This window comes from Talpa occidentalis, unplaced genomic scaffold (assembly GCF_014898055.3).
Source record: "Talpa occidentalis isolate TD23 unplaced genomic scaffold, MPIMG_talOcc4v2.1 talOcc4.16, whole genome shotgun sequence".
Classification (NCBI taxonomy): Eukaryota; Metazoa; Chordata; class Mammalia; order Eulipotyphla; family Talpidae; genus Talpa; species Talpa occidentalis.
In genome coordinates this window covers 46,025,414-46,049,106 of record NW_023601653.1, presented here as the reverse complement: position 1 = coordinate 46,049,106, position 23,693 = coordinate 46,025,414, and the positions used below count along the sequence as shown (strand labels likewise).

The 23,693-nt window shown below is 38.8% G+C and overlaps 1 protein-coding gene across 2 annotated transcripts in view; it reads left to right on the top strand.

The window, feature by feature from the left end:
* PDZRN4 (PDZ domain containing ring finger 4) overlaps positions 1 to 23,693 on the top strand; it is a 393,965-nt gene that overhangs the window by 297,371 nt on the left and 72,901 nt on the right. For both annotated transcript variants that reach the window (XM_054696295.1, XM_054696296.1), the window contains 2 exons: positions 16,632 to 16,888; positions 20,151 to 20,253. In XM_054696295.1, the coding sequence (XP_054552270.1) occupies positions 16,632 to 16,888; positions 20,151 to 20,253 (360 nt within the window). The remainder of the gene's footprint in view (positions 1 to 16,631; positions 16,889 to 20,150; positions 20,254 to 23,693) is intronic.

The following is a 23,693-nucleotide window of genomic DNA, read 5'->3' as shown; positions in this document are numbered from 1 at the left end:
TCTGCAGGTCTCCTCACACATTTCAATCTCCCACCACCACATCACCTGTGAACCAGCACCATGATCCCTTGTGCTCCTCCCACCCCTGTTTTGATGCCTAGAAAAGGTTTATCTTGTGCAGCTTTTAAACAACTGGTTTCCATACTTCTGCTCCCATTGGAAATTGCATGTTGTATTATAAACAAAGTAAACCCTGAAAATGACATCATGTCATAAAGAACTAATTCTGTCAAACATCTTCTGCCTGTGATCCACATATATTTTATTTATGTTTCCCTTTTTTATTGAAATAACATTGTATAAGCTTCAGGGGTTCATCTTTGAGAATTAGCACATATATGCATGACATTAAGTCCCTTCTAAAGTCAGAATCTGTCCTTCCCTAACCAGTGCCCCCCTTTTACCCATTATACTCCCCCCTCTCCCTTCCCTTCCAGTAACCACTAATTGGATTTATCATCCCAAAGTTTGTTTTATTATTTACTAATCAGATGATATTGATGATTGTCTTCTGAAAACTTGTACCTTTTTTTCTCTCTGTTACATTCTTTTCTTTTTCCGGTTCCTAGACCTTTTGGGGGTGCCCAGTATAAGCTGAATAAAAATATTTTCACTTGATATAATTTTAATAACTTAATTCATGTCTGTTTCTTTCATGCATATTCATATGAAGACCAAATAACCCCCAGAAAAAAAATGGAACTTATGCTATGAATTGATTAGTGTGCCAAGCAATTGTATCAGATGCATACAAAAATGTGTTCATCAAGATCTTAAAAAAATGCTTTTTAAGCTAAAGATTTATTTATTCAACAATCTTAACCTCTATATGCTACTGTAAAAATCTTAAAATATAAAATAGTCAAGGCAAACAGAGTTAATTTTCACATATTGAAATAGCTTTAATGGTAGGAAAAGCCTATTATTGAAGATTAATATTATATCATCTCCTTTATATGTAAAACTCTTGGATTTGCATTTGGCTTGCAAGACGAAATAAATTTTGGATCATATGAAAAGCATTTGTCTCCCATTAGAGTTTCAATAATAAAACTTAATAAAAAAAGTCATAGAAAAAAATATACTATGGTTGGCATGGATTCTTGAAGAACAGAAAGGGGTGTGTGTGTGTTTGCATGTGTGTGTGTGTGGCATTCAGTGACAGCTGTCAGAAGGAAGAGGATGTTTATCTTGGCATGATTGAGCATTTTACCAGGTTGCAGTGGGTAGAAATCCGAATCCCACTCACCATTTAAAAAGAATTGAAGGGGATGGCCAGCCTTGCCTGCGTTCTATTGAGATGGAACCACCGAAAGTTCTCAAAAGCATCAACCTTTGTGGTGTAAAAAAAAAATCAGATTTCATTTAACATTCTACTGGTCACTCCTTCTGGATTATTCCTTGCACCTTTGAAACGTCCAGGTCACTCTGGGATAGCCATTTGAAAGCTGTCACAGCAAGATGACATTTAAAGCAAATGAAAGAGATATAGACAACATCGTCTCTAAATAAACAAAACCAACCTTGGCTCAAAAGCTGGTGTGGAAATTATTATTTTCTGTCTCACTCTTCTGTGCAAATGACATTCTAGAAATTATAAGTTATTTTTCACAGAACTATAATATTTATTACCAGAGGAAAATAGATTATTAATTACAGCCAAAGGCTGCTTTGATTAAATATACAATTAATTAGCTATGCTAAGCTCATCCATCCCAGAGCTCCTAATATTTTCAGCCGGATGATTCTTCTAGTACTTTTAATTAAAATTGTTTTAAAAAGCTACAAGTTAGCTGCATGTGCACTTAAACTGAAGTTATCTCCTCAGTGTTTCGCTGGTTTCCGTATGCCATGTAATTAATCTTTAGTGATTAAATGTACATAAAATCATTGGAGATGCAAGGTAATTTGTGCAGACACGGAACAATGGAGAACTTTTACCAGAACTTAGCAGGATTGTTTTACCCACTGAAAAATTTTTTAAAGTGCTAATTATTTGAAGGAACTAAAGTTACAAAAATCTGCCTGTCTTCCCCACTCTTCCAAACAAAGCAAAATAAAATCAACAGTATAAGTAATTAAAATCAATTAGTATAATCTATGCTCAAACTCCTACTGATACTTAAAACGTAATAAGAATTTGTAGAAAAGTCTTGACTTTTCTCATTCAGTAGCTGTGTGATTTTGAGCAAACTGCCTAATCTTTGAAGGGTTTAATTTTTCTATTTAAAGGATGAATATGATAATTTTCTAAGCCTTTAATAGCAGGTAGTACTCAGTAGACGATATATTGCAAAATATTACCCAACAAATTTTATTATTGTTATTACCTTTAGTTTCCTTTTCAAGACACTTAGAAACAACTGTGTCGATAAAATTACTGGGGCCAATTCCAACAATTTTATATAGAATTGCTGGTTGCTATTTTAAATGCATTTATGTTATCCTTTACCTTAGGAAGTAATCTAGTTTTTTGCTGCTATAGAGAACAACATATTTTTTTTTCAAAATCCATGAATTTGAGGAAGTTGAAGCATGATATTAGGGAGGTTTTAGGCACAAGATCAGGTGCTTTTCCTTGTGGATGTAGATGCTTGTGAATTTCCTTGGGGGCTTGGCCTTTTTACTGTACCTTCGTGTCATCGACTGAGCGCAACAAGACTCAAAATGAATTCAAATGGCAGAATTGATTGTTGGAAATGATTTAAACCTCCTTCTCCTACTAAGGTGATGGCTGTTTGTTCAGATTTTGTCCTGTCCTTTCAAACTAGTATGAAATACTTTTCATCTACTAGGCACTAGTTTAGAGCAACTGATGTTGAAAGAGACAGTTGTAAATTGTAAATCATGCAAATTATACTTTCTTGTGCGAATGCCCATGTTCTAAAACTCTTCTATGTATTCATCCCTCACTCCACCACCCCAATTGGTCTTTTGACTGTCTCCACCATTTTGTATTTTCCAGAATGTTAGATAGTTGAAATCATACAATGTGTAGCCTTTTCAAACTGGCTTCTTTTTTGTGTGATCATTTATTCTGGGAGATCCAGTTGATGTGCTCCAACTTACCAGATATTGCTGCTCACATTTCTTTATTTTTTAAAAAAACTTATTTATGTATGCATGCAAGAACTGGGTATAAGCCAGTGTGGGGGGTGAGAGGATTCACCAGAGACAGGGTGGGGAGCAGAACAGGCAGATTGACCAGAGGTCAAGACAGGAGAGGTCTGCTGCACCGTGTGGGTCAGCTCCCTGGCCTGGGATTGAATTCAGGCCTTAGTGGTGACAACACTGAGAGTTAACCCCTAGGCCACCAGGGAAACCCTTCCCTTGTCTTATGTCTTTATCTTCACATATGAGTGAAACCATAAATGCCCAAATACAGATAGGCATATTACAAAGATTTGGATGTAGGTGTGTATATACATATACACACAATGGAATACTACTCAACTATGTAAAATGAAAAAATCTTACTGTTTGCAACAACATAGATGAAACTAGAGGGGGCTATATTAAACAAAATACGTGAGAAGGAGAAAGATATTCTTCCCCTGTCTTGGTCCAGGCTCTGATCTTTTTTCATCCAAGTAATCCTAAATGGTTCCTCTGCTTTCATTCAATTACTTCTCACAACAGCCCTCAGAATATTTCCCCAAAATAAAATGCCACATTTCCGACAAAAGGCATTTTAAACAAAAACCTTATCATGGCCCATTGGTAACACTAGGATATATTAAATCCTCCTTTCCAGCCTCTTCACTTAAAACTTCCCAAATCCCTCCATACTCAGCTGCACAAGATCTCAGACCGGTTCTCAGAAGATGTATTCTTTCAAGTCTATCCTGGAATTCTTTGCCTTTCTCCCATCTTTGCAACTTGTAAAACTCTTCATCTTTTAAGACCCTCTTCAGATATCAAATCCTAGAGTCAATCCCACCCACTTAGCCCTTGACACTCCCCTACCAGCACCCTGTCAGTGCCTTTATTTTAGCTGCAAGATTGCATATGGTTTTAGATGTCTAATTTCCCCTGTGGAGAGTGAGAACTGGTGCCTTTCATTGCTCAGCCTATCACACCTCTGGTCCTCCACTTCCGCAGCTTTCCACAAGACCATGTTTATCTTATATGACTTTTCTTGGGTGTGACTGAGATAAATAGTAGAGGCCAACTGCTGAGCTCAGATCCTGGTGCTCTGAATGTTCACAGAGTACTAGCTGGCATTATTGTCATGGTACCTGCCAGGACTGTAAGAACTGGTATTAACCTACATTCTCTGAGAATCACCTAGTGTCTATCATTCGGGTGTTAGGAAAAGGGAGAAAGGAAGGAAGCATCATGGATAAAAATCATCACACTCTGTCAGCTGACATGGTTGTGTTTATTTCATCCTACCCACAATTCAGTGAGTGGCTGTTAATATCTCACCTCCTTTTCCAGACGAAGAAACTGAGGCTCAGAGAAACCGAGTCTCAGAGAGTTTACCTAATTATTCCAAGTCACACAGCCAATACCTAAGAATGTTGTATAGAATGATGGCCATGTCCGTATTCTTTTATGCTAGGACATTGAATGGTGAGTAGGACTTATAGGAGGAGGTGTCCCTGCCTTTGCTTCCTCCCTAATCACTTACACAATATTTTTAAATGAAAGGAATAACGTAACTCGGCTACAAAATGAAATGGGGAAGTGAAGGAAATGCAGTGTCACTAGATAACTCTAATGACAAAGTTAATCACACTCATTGTTAATATGGCTCTTGATAGGGAAATACATGAAAAATTATGTAACATTTTTATCAATTAATCAGTTTTGTGCCAAGCATATTTTTAGACCCTAATACTTACAGCTCTAAAAGACAGCCAATTTTTGTCATTTAATTATTATTATTTAAAAAGAAGCATTTAAAAAGTGAAACATTACATTGTTCTTATAGAGAGGGTACAGGGGAACATCTGGTGAAAATGTCCTTCGCATTTCTGATTTTATGATGACAGATGCAATGTTACAAATAATTCACGATCTCTTATGACACCCATAACTATGGGATGCTTTTATATTGTTCATTTGACAGTTAGTTGTTCTTTTTTTTGAAGATTTATTTATTTATTCATACAAGAACTGGGATACAGGCCAGAGGTGGGTTGGGGGGGGTGAAAGGATTCACCAGAGACAGAGTGGGGAACAGAACAGGGAGATTGACTGAAATAAACTGCTGAGAGAAGCAGCGGGTAAGTCAGGAGAGGTCTGCTGTGCCATGTGGGTCACCTCCCTGGCTGGGGATAGAACTCTTGCTGCAGTGGCTGCAGATTGCTTCATAGGTTGCATCTTAACCCCTTGCACCACCAGGGAGGCCCCGTGACAGTTAGTTGTTCTTAACAGTTCTTTGGCACTATGCTAGTGTGACTGAGACCCAAGGTTATGTTTTCAGTATTCAGATATGTTCTCATAACAAAGAAGGCCAAGAGATCTTGTCCACGGGCTAATAGTGCATTTCCTCTTGTTCAGTGACTACAGAAGATGAATAGCTCTGTCCAAATCCTCAGTTCAACTGATGCTGTTGATAGTAGTTCTTTGAAAAACTATCTAGTTGTTTAATTATGACCAATGAAGCAATTTGAGATCATTTTAATAGCATCTACCCTTATGTCTTTAGACCCTTAGGCCTGTTGTAGAAAATTTTATGTCTCCATCAGAATTTCTCATTAAGTTAAAAATACTTGGATCTGATAAGTCAAAACTCAATGGCTAGGTTTATTAATAATCAGAAACATCTGCTTGGTATTATCTTAGGAAGTAAAAGGTCAGTAAGTAGTTGTTATTCTACCTTTTCATCAATGGACTCAAAGATTTCAAGTCATTACTCACTTCTTATAGAGTTCACTTGAGATATAAAAAGTCTTTCATAATAATGAAAGAACTCCCACAATTAGCCAGAAGGCAGCCATCTATCTTTTTAAATAGCTCAGCTTGGAGGAGAACAGGATTTCAGGTGATATTCAGTAGATGAATTGTTGTGACAATGATAAGGTTGGTGATACCAATCTGTGTTTTGTGCTGTAGGGCATTGTGATTTTACACGTGTGTGTATGTGTGTGTGTGAGAGAGAGAGAGAGAGAGGAAGAGAGAGAGAGAGAAAGAGAGAGAATCATGTATACACATACACACACAAGAAAAAAATTTCAGCAGAGTAGAAATTTGTTTCTCTAAAGATGTGCAAACATAGAAACAACTCTTAGGAACCACTGTATCTTCAATTCCTTATTGTTAACTCTAAATGCTTACAAATGAATCTATTTTTAGCTTATAGCAAATATGCGACATTTTGAATATTTTATTTTGACATCATTTCAGACTTATCAAAAAGTTGCAAGAATTGTACAAAGAGTTTTTATAAACATCGTTTATGGCGATTCCTCCAATTTTAACATTAACATTTTACATTTGTTTTAAATACATTCTCTCTCTCACTCTATCTCTCTCTATCTCTCTCTCTCATCACAAACGTTCACATCATCAGTGATGGGAAAATCTATATTATTTTCTATTACATGCTGCCTCATAGGATAGACTGAGAAAGACATGATACCACTTGTAGCTACAAGCCGAATCTAATCAAGAAGTAGATAAAGGCCAGCTGAGGGTTATTCTACAAAAGAACTGTATAATCAAATACATGAATACTTTAAATATGACCTATGAGCTCAATAAAATTGTATTTTAGTTCTCCCATTAAAATGTGTGAATTTTACTAAATCCAAATAACTGGAAATTGCATTTTGATGCAGCTAAGATGGATAATAACGCTAATTTGCAAAGAGGGCACATTTCAGCTTTTACTGTGTTTTTGCTGTTGTTTAAATCAGGGGAGTTTCATGTCTAGTTGTATTAGTAATGGTCCTGTAAGAAAAGACACAGCTAAAGGGTGTAATCGAGGAACGTTTAATAGTGAAACAAATTACATAGGTGTGAACAGATTTAAGTGAAAGAACATTGGAAGTAACACTAGAAAAATTTCTTACTACCCATAGACCTGAAGGGAAAAGGTGTGAGAGAGTTGTGGAAGGGGCTGGATAAAGGCACAAATTCTCAGTACTATCACCACTAAGTTGGATCCTGAGTTGGATCTCCGGCCAGGGAGCTACCCAAATGGCACAGCAGACCTCTCCTGTCTCACCTGCTGCTCCCCTCAGCAGTGGATTTCAGTCAATCCATCTGTTCTGCTCCCCACTCTGTCTCTGGTGAATCCTCTCACACCTGCACCTCTGGCCTACACCCCAGTTCTTATATGCATAAATAAATAAAAATAAATCTTTAAAGAAAATAAAAAACCCCTCATCTCAGACGTGCCTGTGACAGCAACCTGGAAGCCACATACTGTCCTGGTGTGGTGACCTTGGTGTCATAATCATTAAGTAAGGTAATCACAGACTTTCCAAATATCTTTTTCGGGTTGCTGTGAGTCTTTAATTCATCATTGCTGCATATATAAGCATTTTTAATATAGTCAATCCATTAAGTTGTAAATTATTTCATACAAAGTTAATGAAGACAATCCTCAGGAAGTCAGCAATAGTCTTCATTGAGGAAATGGACCAGCCTGGGTTAGTACCTCGGGGAGTATGTAGGGACTTGAACTTGGTACACACAGGGGTGTACCAGCCATGGAGGGGGCCCATCTGCTGTTCCTCTTTCTTATGGGAACATTGTCAGTAGGGAAACCCTCTTCCAAAAATATAGTAACAACACTGTCAGAAGCAAAAGAGTGGACCGCGCAAACGTTTGGTTAAATCTAACATTTCCTGTGGTCTTCCCTTCTAAAAGTACTTGATGATCACAAGCCAACCAGTAATTGTTTTGCTCAAAAACATTTAAAAAGGTCAAGATGAATTTTAATCAACAGCTTATAGGTCTTCTTCATATAATTCTTCACTATCCCTAATCTGTGAGTTCTTTTAAAGATCTTTTCCATGGTGCTATGCTCATTTTTTTATTAGCTATCCGTGTAGAATTAAATGACCCAAAGTGTAGAAAAATTATCTGCCTAAATTCCTTAAAATTGATTTAAAGATTCTATGACAGTGTTTTTGTGAATACAGAATTCAGACTATTCTAAATTCCTTCCCTACCAAACATTTTACCAACAATTTAAATATTGTTTCCTCCTTATGTAAAATATTGCTATATTTTTGTTATATTTACGTATTATATAATATATTATTATACCTCGATTTCACAACACCTTCCTGGTTATCAAGTAGAGAATTTGATCAGCACTCACATAAGGACTTTAATCAGAATAGGAACTTTAATCAAAATTAATTCCACAGCTGGGCTTCCCTGGTGGTGCAGTGGGTTGAGCACAGTGCTGTGAGACTGTCTGCAACCTCTGCAGCACGGGTTCCATCCCCGCTGGCTGGTGAGAATCCCAAATGGCATGGCAGACCTCTCCTGTCTTGCCCACTGCTCCCCTCAGCATTGTATTTAGTCAGTCTGCCTCTTCTGCTCCCTGCTCTGTCTGGTGAATCCTCTCACTCTCCTGTGCATCTGGCCTGCACCCCAGCTTTTGTATAAAAATAAATAAATCTTTAAAAATAATTAAATCCAGGTGCTCTTTGTAATTGATGTTTCTGTGTCCTTTATAGCAGCACTATTTACAAAAGCTAAGCTTTGGAAACAACCCCAATGCCCAAAAATAGATGACTGGATCAAGAAGATGTGGTACATATACACCATGGACTATTACTCAGCATTCAAAAAAGATAAACACATGTAATTTGCAGCAACATGGATGGAGCTGGAAGGGATCATGCTCAGTGAAATAAGCCAGAAAGAAAAAGAAAAATACCAGATGGTCTCACTCATAGCAGGAATCTAGAAAACTTAAATAAGAGACCAGGAAAAAGAATAACTATAAGAAAGTAAAAATCAAAATCAACAAACAACTATGAACCAGAGACACTCTATGGGGGGTGGGGGTCGGGGAAAGGAGGGGTTGTGGTCAAAATAAGGGGGTTGCAATTGTATGGGGAATATAAAAATAAAATTAAAATTAAAAAAAAAATTCCACAGCTATTTGTGAGGGAGGCATAGCTTGTAAACTGTCTTGCCCAGCCAGAATTACCTTGCTTAGTCAGAAGGATCAATGTAAAACAAGGTGATTACAATTGGTTACACTTTATTACATCATTGAAATTTGCTTAAGAGAGTAGAACTGAAGTAGTCTCACACACAAACAAGATAATTATGTGAAGTTGTAAGAGTTAACTAGCTGATGAGAAACCATTCACAAGGCACATACCACCACCATGTACGTTGCATTTCTTACATTTTTTTTCAGTAATACTTCAATAACACTAAAAGTTAATTAATTTATGAATGTTAAAAAATAGTATTAAATGCTTTACATTTACTCTCAATTTGAAATTGGGCTATATCAATTGTACATATTCTTTGATATTCTATACTTCTATCGGGTATTCTTATATGTATTCTTATATGTATTCAAGGAAGGCAATAGATATTTAAAAGGCCCTATTAGTCTCTTTTTTTTTTTTTTGACCACATGGTATATATATTTATTTATATAAAGTTAAGAGCAACAGAGCATATCTGTGATGTCAGTGATCAAGGTAGTTGCTCCCCTTTTGGGGAAAAAATAGATGTTAGACTTCTGGGATAATAGTAATATATGGGTGATAATGTTATGGATATTTGAATTATGTTTTTCAAATATTCAGACAGAACATGCAGATACATAAATATTTTTAAGCTGCAGAAAAAGATCCTACATGTTTTTCCATGATCAAATATTATATCAGAATAGCATTCTTACTTAATAAAAATATTTTCAATGTTGGGCCTCCCCGGTGGCGCAGCGGTTGAGCGCTGGGTTGCGAAGCTGCCCGCGGCCTCTGCAGTGCCAGTTCGATCCCCGGCTGCTCCCCGGCCACCAGAGGAGGGTCCCACATGGCGCACAGACCTCTCCTGCCGCCCGCTGCTCCCCTCAGCAGTGTCCTTCGGTCCTTCTGCCTGCTCTGCTCCCTGCTCTGGCTCTGGTGAATTCTCTCACCCTCCCGCGCTTCTGACTGTACCCAGTGCATGTATAAACGAACAAGCAAACAAACAAATAAATAAATAAATAAAACATGCCTCTATTAAAAAAAAAAAATATTTTCAATGTTGAAGGTTGTTTCAATTTGCATTTGAGATTGTGACATTGAACATCTTTAACAATATTTATTGGCCATCTGTGTTTTCCCTTCTTAGATGTGCCTCTTCATTTTCTTCAGATCCTCCTTCCATTATTGCTGGGCTTTGTCTTTTTCTCATTGATTAGAAGAATTCTTTTTTTTTTATTATTAAATGTCCTTATTTTTCATGAGGCACAGAGATTTGGAAACCTTCCTTGCTCCCAAGCAGCTGATTCTAGAAATGGCAACTCACCAGGGTGACTTGGTTTTTCAAGCCCTTGTTTGCACTTCAAAAGGAAGGGGAAAAGAAGGCTGTTTGTTTTCTGATACTCAAGAAAATTTTGCATGTGGCTGGATTTGGAGGAATAATCAAAGCAGAACAGTTCATATGCAAGCTGAGGCCCTCAGTCACCCCAGGGAGGTTGTTGACTAGTGGCCCAAATTTTGCTGTTCTTCCAAAAGAGTAGATTGTTCGTTCAACAGAAGCTTCATCAAACATTGCCTTGGTGTGGTTTACATATGAAAAGTTTTATTCTTTGCTTAACATTCACAAGTTGCTTATGGATTAATTAGCCCATCTGCCACAACAAATGTATTCACACTTCATTTACAATGATTGTTTAAAACTACTTTTCTCCTATCCACTTATCCTTACCAATATAATGAAAAAACAGTAACTTCTTAGAAACCAGACACTTTTTTAGATCTATAAAAATTTCTAAGTTTATTACTAGTCATTGCTTGAATACCTCTAGTTTTTAAGATTTGTTTAGATGGAACTGAGTTGAAAAGTTCTATAACTGGGCCTTCCCAGTGGCACAGCAGTTGAGCTCTGGTTTGTGAAACTGCCCGCAGCCTCTGCAGTGCCAGTTCCATCCCCGGCCACTGGCGAGGGTCCCACATGGTGCGCAGACCTCTCCTGCCACCTGCTGCTCCCCTCAGCAGTGTATTTCATCAGTCTGCCTGTTCTGCTCCCCGCTCTGGCTCTGGTGAATCCTCTCACCCTCCCTTGCTTCTGACTGTACCCAGTGCTTGTATAAATAAATAAATAAATCTTTAAAAAAAAAAAAAAAAAGAAAAGTTCTGTAACTGAGTTAGAAGTGAGGAGAAAGTTGCAGGAAGGGGTTGCCATAAACACCAATGATCTGTTTATTTCTTCATTCACCTGAATGTCTTAGAATAGCTGCAAGTTTGACATGATTAAGACGCCTCTTCCCGCTTGTTTCCAACACCAATTTAAATTTTGGATAAGGACATCCCATGTCTCTATTTATCCTAGAACCTCCATCATTGAGTCCCCTCCCTGTGTTATGTTGTTGCCAATTCTGATAACCTCTTCATGCAACATGTGCCTCTTTTCTCTCGTCAGGTGGCATAGTCACCATTGCACAATCATTCATTCTGTTACAGGACAGGGTGAGGGGTACCCCAGGACATCCAAACCTACCTGCTTTAACTTAATGGGTTTTGCCATCCACCACATCAAGACATAAGTGCATAAGACCTTCAATGGAAAGGAATTTTAATGCAATTAGTGTGCTATAGAGAGAAGAGTAAGAATATAGCTAAAATAATTTCCAATTAAACACCCAAAGTTACCCACACCCTCCCATGGATAACTGTCCAGCCAAACAGGGTTGGCCCAAAGCAGGGCCACTGAGGCCCAAAAGCCTGCACAAGTTTAAGGCACCTTCTGGTGGGGACCCATGGGAAAGGGGCAGAGGGATCAGACAAGTCTAGAAGTAAAAGAGCAAAATCAAAATCAAGGTAAAAGCTGCCATTGCCAGCCTCCCTATGGGTGTCTCACCCACATCTCTTTCAAGTGTCTCCTTCCATGTCCCCCAACTTCAGTCCCTGGTACAAATCCAAGACCGAGAAGCAAGAGTGGCTTCTTCCTCACATGTCTTTCTGCTCCATGTGACTCCTCCAGGTCTTCTTGATCTCCTTCCTTCCTTTTCCCCATTTCTTTAGCTTCTCCTTCTTGCTCAGCTCCGCCCTCCCTTGGGTGGGGCAGGGAATGTGGAACCTCCCCTTTCACTGGGGATTACCCTGTTACAATCCTGCAACCAGTCTGTTATCAAATATCAATCACATGAGTCAGCTAGATATGTTCTCATCACTCAGTAGCACTAGAACCGATCAGCTTTGGTCGCAGTTATCAAAATGCCAGACAATGCAGTAACAGGAGGGGACTTTCTCTTACACATCTCATGTTTATGACAACACTCTCACCTCTCACCTACTCCATTTAACAACCACTTTAGAAAAAAGTCCCTTTCCCTATACCATGCTTATGTCACATTGCCAATCTTCTTTAAACCCTTCTGCTTGAATGCTCCCAACTCAAGCCCCATAATGCATGGGGCTCAAATAACCTTTGAATCAAATAACCTTTCATTTCTTCCTATCACTTTTATTCCCAACCATCCTCATTCATTTTTTTCTCTAAAAAACAACTTTCCTGTACTTACTCTTCCAGCAAAAGAGCTTTCCTAACTTTTCAGTGTCTACATTAAATAAGACATCTGTAATGGGGCGAGGGGTGCTCCATTTATTTCATAAAATAAAGAAAAATTATATGCTGTTCATACCCAGCCAAATTTAAGATTGAGACAGAGGGAAGGAGAAGGAAAATATCAAGGTTTTCAGAGAAGAAACAAGGAGGAAAAAGGGCTAGAACACAACAGGAAAGAAAAAGAATAATAAGGATGTGACACCCACAAAATACCAAATACCTTGCTGTTGATTTACAATGTAACCACTTGGGAAAAAATGAAGTTTTGCTAATTGATTTGCTAATTTACTACAAAATTTTCCTATAGGATTAAAACTTTATTCTTCCAGTGTTATATGTGTCCCTAGTTGTAACTGATGATAACTGAGCAAAGCAACTGCCAGAAAAATCCCAATTAAGCTATTCTTTTTTATGTTGTGAAAGGCATAATTTATAAAATGTTGACCTTTTGTTAGGCTAACAGTATGTTGATGAACTTCAAGTGAAGTGAAAAAAGAGTGTTTTGTATCGTCAGCGCTTACATTTTTGCAGGGATCACACGAGGCAGTAGAGCTTTTAAAGGTCATAGACTTCTTTACTTTAAGAGATATTAAATAGCTTATGAAAATAGAAGTCAACTACATGATAACTGGAAGAAAAGAGCATTTCCCATGGGGAAGTAAGAGATCTGAGATTACATTGACTGTCCTTTTCTTAAAGATTGTATTTGATTGTCATTTAAGCAAACCATAAAATTTGCATAAAAATGCCAAGATTATAAATGAATGAATGTACACATCTTAGATCAATAGCTATTGATCTTGCCATATGAACACTAACATTACCTGCATATACCAAGCCTTACAATAAGAACTAATCATTTATAGCCTAAAATACTCTTCAATTTTTTTTTTATATTTTGGCAAACATTTTTATACTGTTCTAGAGTTTGCAAAAATAATCTTACATCACTTATGATAACATAAAATAAATAATCATTTTCAGTAGGGAACTCAATTTTTGGAAATTATTCTTACTTTGAAGACCACTAAAACAAATGAGAAATGAAGGTACACCGAGACTGCATTAAAACCTTGAGGGGGAAAAAAAAAAGAATAACGGCATTTATCTGTCTAGTAGGTATTAACACACCATTTATGCATTAGTGGGATTTGATGTGTGGCTAGAAGAAACCCTGGTCACAAATTACTTTTCCATTTACCCTCAGATGGATCTCCTTCAATGAAGGCATTCTTCTTTCATTCTGCTGCCATTAGGGGTGACTGTAGATAGAAGGCTGTAGGAAAAAGTAACATATTGACACAGTTTAGTAGACTTCAAATAGTAGAAATATATAATGACCCAAGATTTCTTTGCAAAGAGGAAAGGGTATGGGAACAGCAGGAGGGGTACTCACAAACTTGAAGGAACACCACGAAAAGAGAATCCTGGGGACTAAAGACCATTCTTCCCTGCCTGTTAGATTCTGACTGAGCAATCTCCACCATTGGATCATCATCCATAGCTCTGGATTATATAATTGATATGTTCAGTATTTAACTGACCCCAATATGAAACATAGTGTATGATATCTGTCAACATGAGAAGCTAGATTTTAAATCATATTTTTCTATTCTGGAACATAGCTCATCATTTATTTGCTGACTGGACAGCCTCAGCAGAGACAGCGAGGGCCCTCATGTATAGTCCCATCATCCAGCCAGAGCTCAAGGAATGAAAGGCTGTGTCCATCGAGTTCCCCATCCACATTTCTCATGTGCCCAGAGTCATCCACATCCCAGATTGTGCCACTGAAAATTCAGCAACCATTTTCAAGTTTAGTCCTCAGAGCACAGACTCAGAGAATATGTGTACAGGTTAATGAATATGTGGGAACCAGTAGGCACCCACTCAAGTCTCCAACTGAACTTTCTAACTAGTGATTCAAGAACTGCACTGAGACATATTTTGCTGATGAGGAAACTAAATTGCTCATTTTTTGAAGGCACATTGACTCTTTCAAGGCCCATTGAGTAAATTAGCTCCTCCAGGCCATTAAGCTTGTCTCTACATGACATGGAGATTCCTACCTGGTATTGTATCATTTACCCCAAATCACCCCACACTTCCTCTGAGCACACACATATTCTTTGTCTACTCAGGGAGAGAGAATGTGCTCATTTGAATGTCAGCAATTGTTTTATGGCCCTAACTCAGTGACTCCCTTTGCTTCTTTCCAGGCACCCAGAGATATCTAAAGATTTACTGGTGCAAAGCAGTTATCAGCACCTCCCCAACAGGCTTCATTTGTGAGAAAAGGCATAATTTCAGGGCTTTGGGACAGAATAGTTTGTTTACAAAAGTAACATTACCAATTCACTGGGGTGAGAGTTGTAAAACTATTTATCGTATAGTCTTTATTGAAATATAACTTCCACTGAGAAGCTATGTTATCAGAACCATTTTAGGGAATAAATTGATGATAATTTGAAAGTAATCTGTATTGCCAATAGAGATGGGGCAGAGAGAAGTATGTGGGTATGTTAGATGCCCAAAAAGCCCTTTTTCAAAAAGAACATTACCAGCCCTTAAGTAAGCAGGCATGGGAAGGCCCTACAAAAAAGAATCATTTTTCTCTCCAAGATGCCATTGTATTCCCCTTTTGAGAAACAGGGATGTAAGACAAAGGCAAACATCATCTGTTTCTCTGTTATATCCAGGGCTATCACCCGAGACATATTGATGTACGTTAAAACAGGTGAGTATTCAAGAGACCAAGTGTACTCACTTGCAGAGGTTTTGGAGCAGTGTTTTATTATGTACTAATAAATCAATTGGAGCCTTCTTAAGATACCAGTTCTAAATTAGGTCTGGAATAAGATGAGGGATTTTTGCATTTTTGATAATCTCTTATGTGATGTTTATCATTTTTTTTTATTTTTGCATAGAAGAACTGGGGTGTAGGCCAGAGGTGCAGGGGGTAAGAGGAGTCACCAGAGACAGATTGGGGAGCAGAACAAGTGAATTGACTGAAATCTACTGCTGAGGGGAGCAGTGGGCGAGACAGGAGAAGTCTGCTGTGCCCTATGTGGGTCAGCTGCCTGGCTGGGATTGAACTCAGACCTTAGCAGTGATACCGCTGAGACTAAACCCCTAGGCCATGAGGGAGGCCCCTCTTATGTGATGTTTATGGTGCTGATCCAGGGGCCACACTTTGAATAACAAAGTCTTGGTATAAAATATATATTGCCAAGAACATGGTCTTGGAGAAAATGATGTATATCAAAGGAATTTGATAATATCCTTAAAATATAATTTTAGGGCGTCGCTGGTGGCCGAGGCATTAAGTCTCAGTGCTATCACCACTATGGCCTGAGTTTAATCCCCGGCCAGGGAGCTACCCACATGGCACATCAGACCTCTCCTTTCTCAGCTGCTGCTCCCCTCAGCAGTAGATTTCAGTAGATCTGCCTGTTCTGCTCCCCACTCTGTCTCTGGTGAATCCTCTCACTCCCCACAACTCTGGCCTGCACCCCAATCCTTCTATGCAAAAATATATATATATATATATATATATAATTTCAGGTGTGTAACACTTTGATTAAGTACTGAAAATCCAACAAAGACCTATAGATTGTGAGGAAAGGACATGCTTTACATTTCTACCCATCTGAAGATTTTGGTGAACATTTTTCAAGTCTGTGTTATTTAAATTTTTAAGTCTTTACTCACACTTCTCATGATGTACTTCATCAAGACACAAGAAGTAATTGTTTACCTTCGCTTCTTCGTGTTGGCGAGGAGTTCAATAAATGTCAGCGTCTGATTAAATATTCCTTTACAAAATTCCTATCAAAGCTGATTCAAGCTCACCTTGGCCTCATCCAGTGTGACAGCTACTCTGATCTTTCCTCTAAGCAAAGGCTTACTCTTTATCTTCGCAGGTCAACGGGAAGGATCTGTCAAGGGCCACCCATGAGGAGGCAGTGGAAGCCTTTCGCAATGCCAAGGAGCCCATTGTGGTCCAGGTGCTAAGGCGAACACCTCTCAGCAAGCCAGCCTACTTGACACCCCCCGAGGTGCAGCTCATGAACGCCAGCACCCAGACGGACATCACCTTCGAGCATATCATGGCGCTGGCCAAGCTCAGGCCTCCCACTCCACCAGTGCCCGACATCTGTCCCTTTCTGCTCTCAGACAGGTATTTCTCTGTCATGTCTCACCAAGCCCTGTCTGTTTTCATTCATCGGTTAAAGTAGTTTTTGGAAAGAATCAGCCACACTAGCAAGTTACCAGTTCCAGAGATGGGCCAGGCTCACAGCCATGTTCTAGAAGTGTCTCCACTATTAGTTCTCAGCTGCCCCTGCCAGCTACTCAATCTAATCCAATGGTCGCCTCATGTCAGGAATCATATTTGCTGAGGTGCAATGAAAAATTTTAACTTTGATTAGTTCATCTTCTTATTTCTAGTTATCAAAAGACACCTGCTTTAGGGGCCTCCCTGGTGGCACAGGGGATAAAGTCTCAGTGCTGTGAAGCTAATGCCAGCCACTGTGGCCTGAGTTCTATCCCTGGCTACAGAGCTGACCCACATGGTGCAGCAGACCTCTCCTTTCTTGCCCACTGCTCCCCTTAGCAAGTATGTCAGTCGATCCACCCCCCACTCTGTCTCTGGGGAATCCTCTTACCCCGACACCTCTGGCCTACACCCCAGTTCGTGTATGCATACATAAATAAAATAGATTAAAAAAAAAAAAAAAGATTCCTGCTTCTCATCAGCACCAGTCAGGGAAATAGCTTTTCTCACCAACACTGCCCAAACTTTATTAAGACTGACACATAAATGGCATTGGGCACTAAATCCTCCTCTGTAGGTGACCTTTCTCTCTTTCTCTCCTTTAAGGAGAAGCTGGGAAATTAAAAGAGCAATTCTCCAAACTTAATTTGCAGTATAATTCTCCAAAGAAAGCAATTATCCAATATATTGAAATGTAAACAAAAGTTTCTGGCTGTCAAAGAGGAAGTAGAGAGCCATGAAATACAGAACTACTAAAGGAATATTTCTTCCAAGTTTTATCTAATTTAAAGGCAGTAGAGATCTTTTATTCAAATAATCCTACTTTTACACATTGAAAAGTATGTCATGCCCCATTGTATGGATCTGTGAGCTTTTCAGTAAATATTCAAACATTACTGAGAATGTGATTTATAAGAGCAATAGTCACTTTCAACTGCATTTGTGTTGCTTACAGCGAGCCCTTCTCTTCCTTAAATATAGATCTGATTGTGCAAATCCCTGTCTTTAATGGCTCTCCTATGCATACTCAGTGGTGCATATGTGTATATTCAAACCGCCTGGAAACTTTGAAATGCATCATCAATGCAGTGTGGAATCCACCTCAAGTTGACTAAGAATTAAATAAGATTTTTTTTATCATTTTTTAAATTTTAAATATAATTTTTACATCATTTTTCATTTTTTGCACACTGTATGCATTTTCATCTTGGAACATGCAGTCCAGACATCAGAAATTTTTCAAAAATCTCCCAGTCAGTTTTAATGTACAGATATGTCATAGACTACTTTTTATTTTTAAATTTTTAAAGATTTCTTTTTATTTGCTTTTGCATACAAGAACTGGGGTGTAGGCTAGAGGGGGGTGAGAGAGGATTCCCCAGAGACATAGCAGGGAGCAGAACAGGTGGATCTACTGAATTCCACTGCTGAGGGGAGCAAGTGGGCGAGAGACAACAGAGGTCTGCTGCACCATGTGGGTCAGCTCCCTGGCAGGGGATCGACCTCATCCTGCAATGGCTGGTGATAGCTTGGTAGCGCTGAGAATTCAACCCCTGCGCTACCAGGGATGACCATGGAGACCACTTTTTAACTTCAAGTTTCAAAAGGGCACAGGCTGTTTGTCTTTTATGGTTTTATCCATTCACCTCTTCCCTGCTTAGCACCCCCTTATGCCAGGCCCTGGGACCAGTTGCTGGACATAAAACTAGAAACAAAAATAAAGCCTCTACCTCTGGGAGCTTTTATTCTAAAGCGGGAAGATGAACAGTACAAAAGCCAACAAGTTCGTTAATTTTCATCAGCACAGCCTGACACAGAGTACGTCCAGTAAATATTCTCCTGAAGAGCAACTCATAGCTAACATTTTAGTTAACTGAACATTTCAGGAAATATTCCAGGAAGTATTTTACATTTCAGGAAGTATTTTACCTGGATTGATTGAGTATTCACAGTAACCTTTGAGGAGATGGTCCGCCTTATGACTACCCCCATGTTGCGGATGAGGAAACAGATATTAAACAGCTTGGCTGAGGTCACATAACAAAGAAGGGCCAAGGCCGGGTTTCTGAGCCCTGAACCCGCCTCTGTTAGCCAGTGATTTCCTATAATCAAGATGAAAATGCATACATTGTGCAAAAATGAAAAATGATGTAAAAATATATATAAAATTAAAAAATAATAAAATAATGAAAATTCCAGCAGCTATTTTTTTAAAGATTAATTATTTTTTACTTATGCTTACAAGAACTGGGGTGTAGGTCAGAGGCGTGGGGGTGAGAAGATTCACCAGAGACAGAGTGGGGAGCAGAACAGGCAGAACTACTGAAACACACTGCTGAGGGGAGCAGCGCCCTGGCCAGGGATCCAACCGAGGCAGCAGCATTGATAGCACTGAGGCTTAGCCCTTAGGCCACCATGGAGGCCCTGTGTATGTGCTCTTAAAAAGAGGGAAATATGAAAAAAGACTGATTATAATAAAGTAAAAATTAAAATCAACAGGCAGCTATAAACCAGAGACACACTACAGGGGAGGAGAAGGGAGTAGGATCAAAACAAGGGGGGGGGTGGGAATTTTATGGGGACGATAACCAAGCTGAAAATGCATACATTGTGCAAAAATGAAAAATGATGTAAAAAATATATAAAATAAAATAAAATAAAAAGGAGGGGGAAATATGGGTTAAGAAGGAGAATGGGGAACGAGGTAAAGGATAAGGGGTAGTGTGAGTATATCTGAAAAAAGCAATTCACACTTTGGAAAACATTTCAAAAACTGGGGCTAGATAATAGAAAATTGGTAGCACTTTTTGCAAAATACAAGCTGCAATCTCAAACCCAAATCAGGAGCAAGCTGCATTTAGTGCAATGAGGCAGGAGAGGGGCAGTCTCAAGCACCTTGACCTGTAGTGGATTTTCCATCAGTTTCTTCATAGGATGAGGCCCTGATCGCCGCCCTTTCTCTTAGTTACCACTCAGAAAATCAAACTGATGAACTTCATTCTCAGAAAGAAGTCCAGTGCTCCTCCCTAGCTGTAGACCATTGAGAGGCCAGGTCACCATAGTCTTATTATGAAGCAGAGAATGCTAAACTGAAATTCTAAAATCAGTTTTAATCTTAAAAACAACCTTTTTGATCCATTCCTATCCTGTTGCACATTCCCCGTAGCTGCCATTCTCTTCATCCAATGGAGCATGAGTTTTATGAAGACCATGAGTATCTTTCCAGTTTACCTGCTGATGGAGACAGAACCGAAGACTTTGAATATGAGGTAAGATCATTTTCACACCACATTTCTCCCGAAGATATGGTTGAAGGATTTTGCATAACAAAGAAAAAAATAATTTATTGCTGTGAGAATAATCTTGTTGGTGGATATCTTTTAAATGATCTGTGTGTTAGTTATTTGGTCCTAGTATCTTAAATATATTGGAAAGCAGTTTTATAAGATCACAGATAATGTGACCACCTTTTAGTTGCTCTTTATCATGATAATCACATGTGCTTTTCTCTCCATAAGAGAATTTCCAAGTAGAGTTGGTAATGAGATTATATTTAAGGCCAAGGTTGAGTTTTCTGGTTTCATTCATTGATTTGTATTTTCATTTTAATTGCTAAACTATATTTATTATATATCTTTTCACAAATTCTATATTCTTTTTATTGCAGCTCAAGTGTGTATTCTAAAAAGTAGTTTCACTGACTTTTGAGAGAGATAACCTTATGTTTTTTGTTGCCAAGTTGTATTTAGTGGTTTATGTGGTATATGTCAGAGTATCTGTACTGTAATATACAACAATTGCAAAGACTTTCTATTAATTATTTAAAAGCTTTTTCAAAGTTAGAGGATTTACCCAAATATTTCCTCTGCTGGTGCAGCCTATAAATCTTTGAAAGGTTTCCCACTACTCTGACATTTGGAAATAAAATCGATTGAGAAGGTAAAGAAGCTTTGGTAAACAGGCACAGAGCCCGTGATTTTCTGCCCTTTTAATGCTTCAGATGATGTCATACAAGTTCAGCAAAATGTTCTTTTCCATTTTACAACCAGGAAATCCTGAAATCTCTTCCCTCAGTAGGATCTGAAATCAAATAAGGCCAATTCAGTGAGGCTCACTTAAAGCAAACAGACATTTATTTGAAATCTTCTCCCTCACAAAAGTCATTGCCGGGGATTACAGAAATCATTATTTCTTTTCAGGCAGAATCAGAAGGATATGACACCTCATATCTGTGTAGATGGTTTTGTATTGTTCATATTAATTTTTTATCCCCTCCTCTCCATTAAGTTGATTGAAAAGTTGTAGTTTATAAATCCTCTCAAGTCCTAATATGCACTGAAATATCCATTAAGTTTTGCCTATTCACGCAAAATAAATCACAGAATTGAGTCACTTATCCAAATATTTCAAGATTAAACTACATTTTCCTTTCAGTTAATGAATACTGTGGGTTTGGGGAATGGAATTATCTAGATCACTTCAAGTTGTATTTTTAGTTTGTGTCTTAGAGATGTATTAAAATAAATCTGTGTGCTGGGGCAGGAGATGGAAGAGAGACTGGTCTCAGCTGAGCAGGTGAGCAGTAAAAAGCCTTTGAATTAATTAGGTTATCACAGGCTATCACAGGTTTCCTTGCGTTCTATAGAGATCACTGCAGTAAGCCACTCCTCTCCTGGACTAATAACCACCCCTAATAGATGCCAGTGGTGCCAGTGGTAAATGCCCAGGCAGGTCGCCATAGCCTGTGAGCTCAATCATAGATTCAGAGTCATTAATTTGCTGTCAGCTGTGATTCTCTTGCCAAAGGCACATTTTGATTTATTGAAATAAAGCAGGTTCCTGTGAAATTTAAATAAGGAAGATGTTACTGTAACAGACTTCCATCAGGAGAAAGGATGCATTTCAGAACATCTTGCATGGTTGAAGGTGTGGAGATGGCATGGGGATACCCCAAGGATAATAAACCAAGAAAATAATCAAGTACCTTTGCTATTAGGGTGTACACACCTTTCCTCATGATGATAGGAGATTAGGTTGACTAAAAGCCATATGGTCATATAAATGATGGTGAGAAAGCATTTGGCAAAATTCAAAATCTATTTATGATGAAAGCCTTCGAAATTCTCAGGATAAAAGGAATGTACCTTAACATAATAAAAAGCCATATATGACAAACCCACAGCCAAAATTACTCTCAATGGTGAAAAGCTGAAAGCCTTTCCTTAAAGATCAGGAACAATATAAGGATGTCCACTCTCACCACTGCTTTTTTTTTGTTTTTTTTAAAAAAAGAATTATTTATTTATACAAGCATTGGGTACAGTCAGAAGCACGGGAGGGTGAGAGAATTCACCATAGCCAGGGTAGGGAGCAGAACAGACAGACTGACGAGACACACTGACGAGACAGACTGATGAAACACTGCTGAGGGAACAGCGGGCACGGCAGGAGAGGTCTGTGTGCCATGTGGGACCCTCGCCGGCCGGCTGGGGATTGAACCGACGCTGCAGAGGCTGCGGGCAGCTTCTCAGCCCAGTGCTCAACCGCTGCACCACTGGGGAGGCCCTTACCACTGCTTTTCAATATAATACTGGAGGACCTGCCAGAGCATTAAGACAAGAGGAAGACGTACAAGGAATCCAAATAAGGAAAGAGAAGTAAAACTATCACAATTTACAGATGATATGATAATAAACATAGAAAACCCTAAGGGCCTCCCCAGTGGCGCAGCGGTTGAGCGCTGGGTTGCGAAGCTGCCCGCGGCCTCTGCGGCGCCGGTTCGATCCTCGGCTGCTCCCCGGCCACCAGAGGAGGGTCCCACATGGTGCACAGACCTCTCCTGCCGCCCGCTGCTCCCCTCAGCAGTGTACTTCGGTCCTTCTGCCTGCTCTGCTCCCCGCTCTGGCTCCGGTGAATTCTCTCACCCTCCCGCGCTTCTGACTGTTACCCAGTGCTTGTATAAATAAATAAATAAATCTTCAAAAAAAAAAAAAAAAAAAAAAAAAAGAAAACCCTAAAAACACCACAGAAAAAATAATTAATAAACCAGTTTAGTAAAATAGCAGGATACAAAATCAACACACAAAAATCAGTAGCTTTCCTATATGCAAACAATCAATCCGAAGAAGAAACAAAGAAAATCATCCCATTTACAGTTGAAACAAAAAAAAATCAAATACCTGGGAATAAACCTAACAAAGGAGGTGAGTGACCTATACAAAGAAAAATATAAAATATTGTTAAACGAAATAGAAGAAGACACAAAGAAATGGAAAGACATCCCCTGCTCATGGATTGGAAGAATTAACATAATTAAAATGGGCATCCTACTGAAAGCAATTTACAGATTCAAGGAATCCAGAGATTAGATTGTAAAAAAGCAAAATCAACAAGCAACTATAAACCAGAGACACACTACAGGGGTGGGGAGAGGAGGGAGTAAGATCAAAACAAGGGGGGTGAGAATTTTATGGGGACTGTAACCAAGATGAAAATCCATACATTGTGCAAAAATGAAAAATGATGTAAAAAATATATAAAATAAAAAAAAGCCTAGTTGGTAATCTCTTATTTCCATGGCTCAGAACTGATCATGGACACCACACTAAGTAGAAGGTTTAGAAATGCTAATACCATCTTACGAACTAATGTACTTAGGAGCAGATGGGCCACATATTTCCACGAACAATGAAGTGGACCCCAGCAGCCC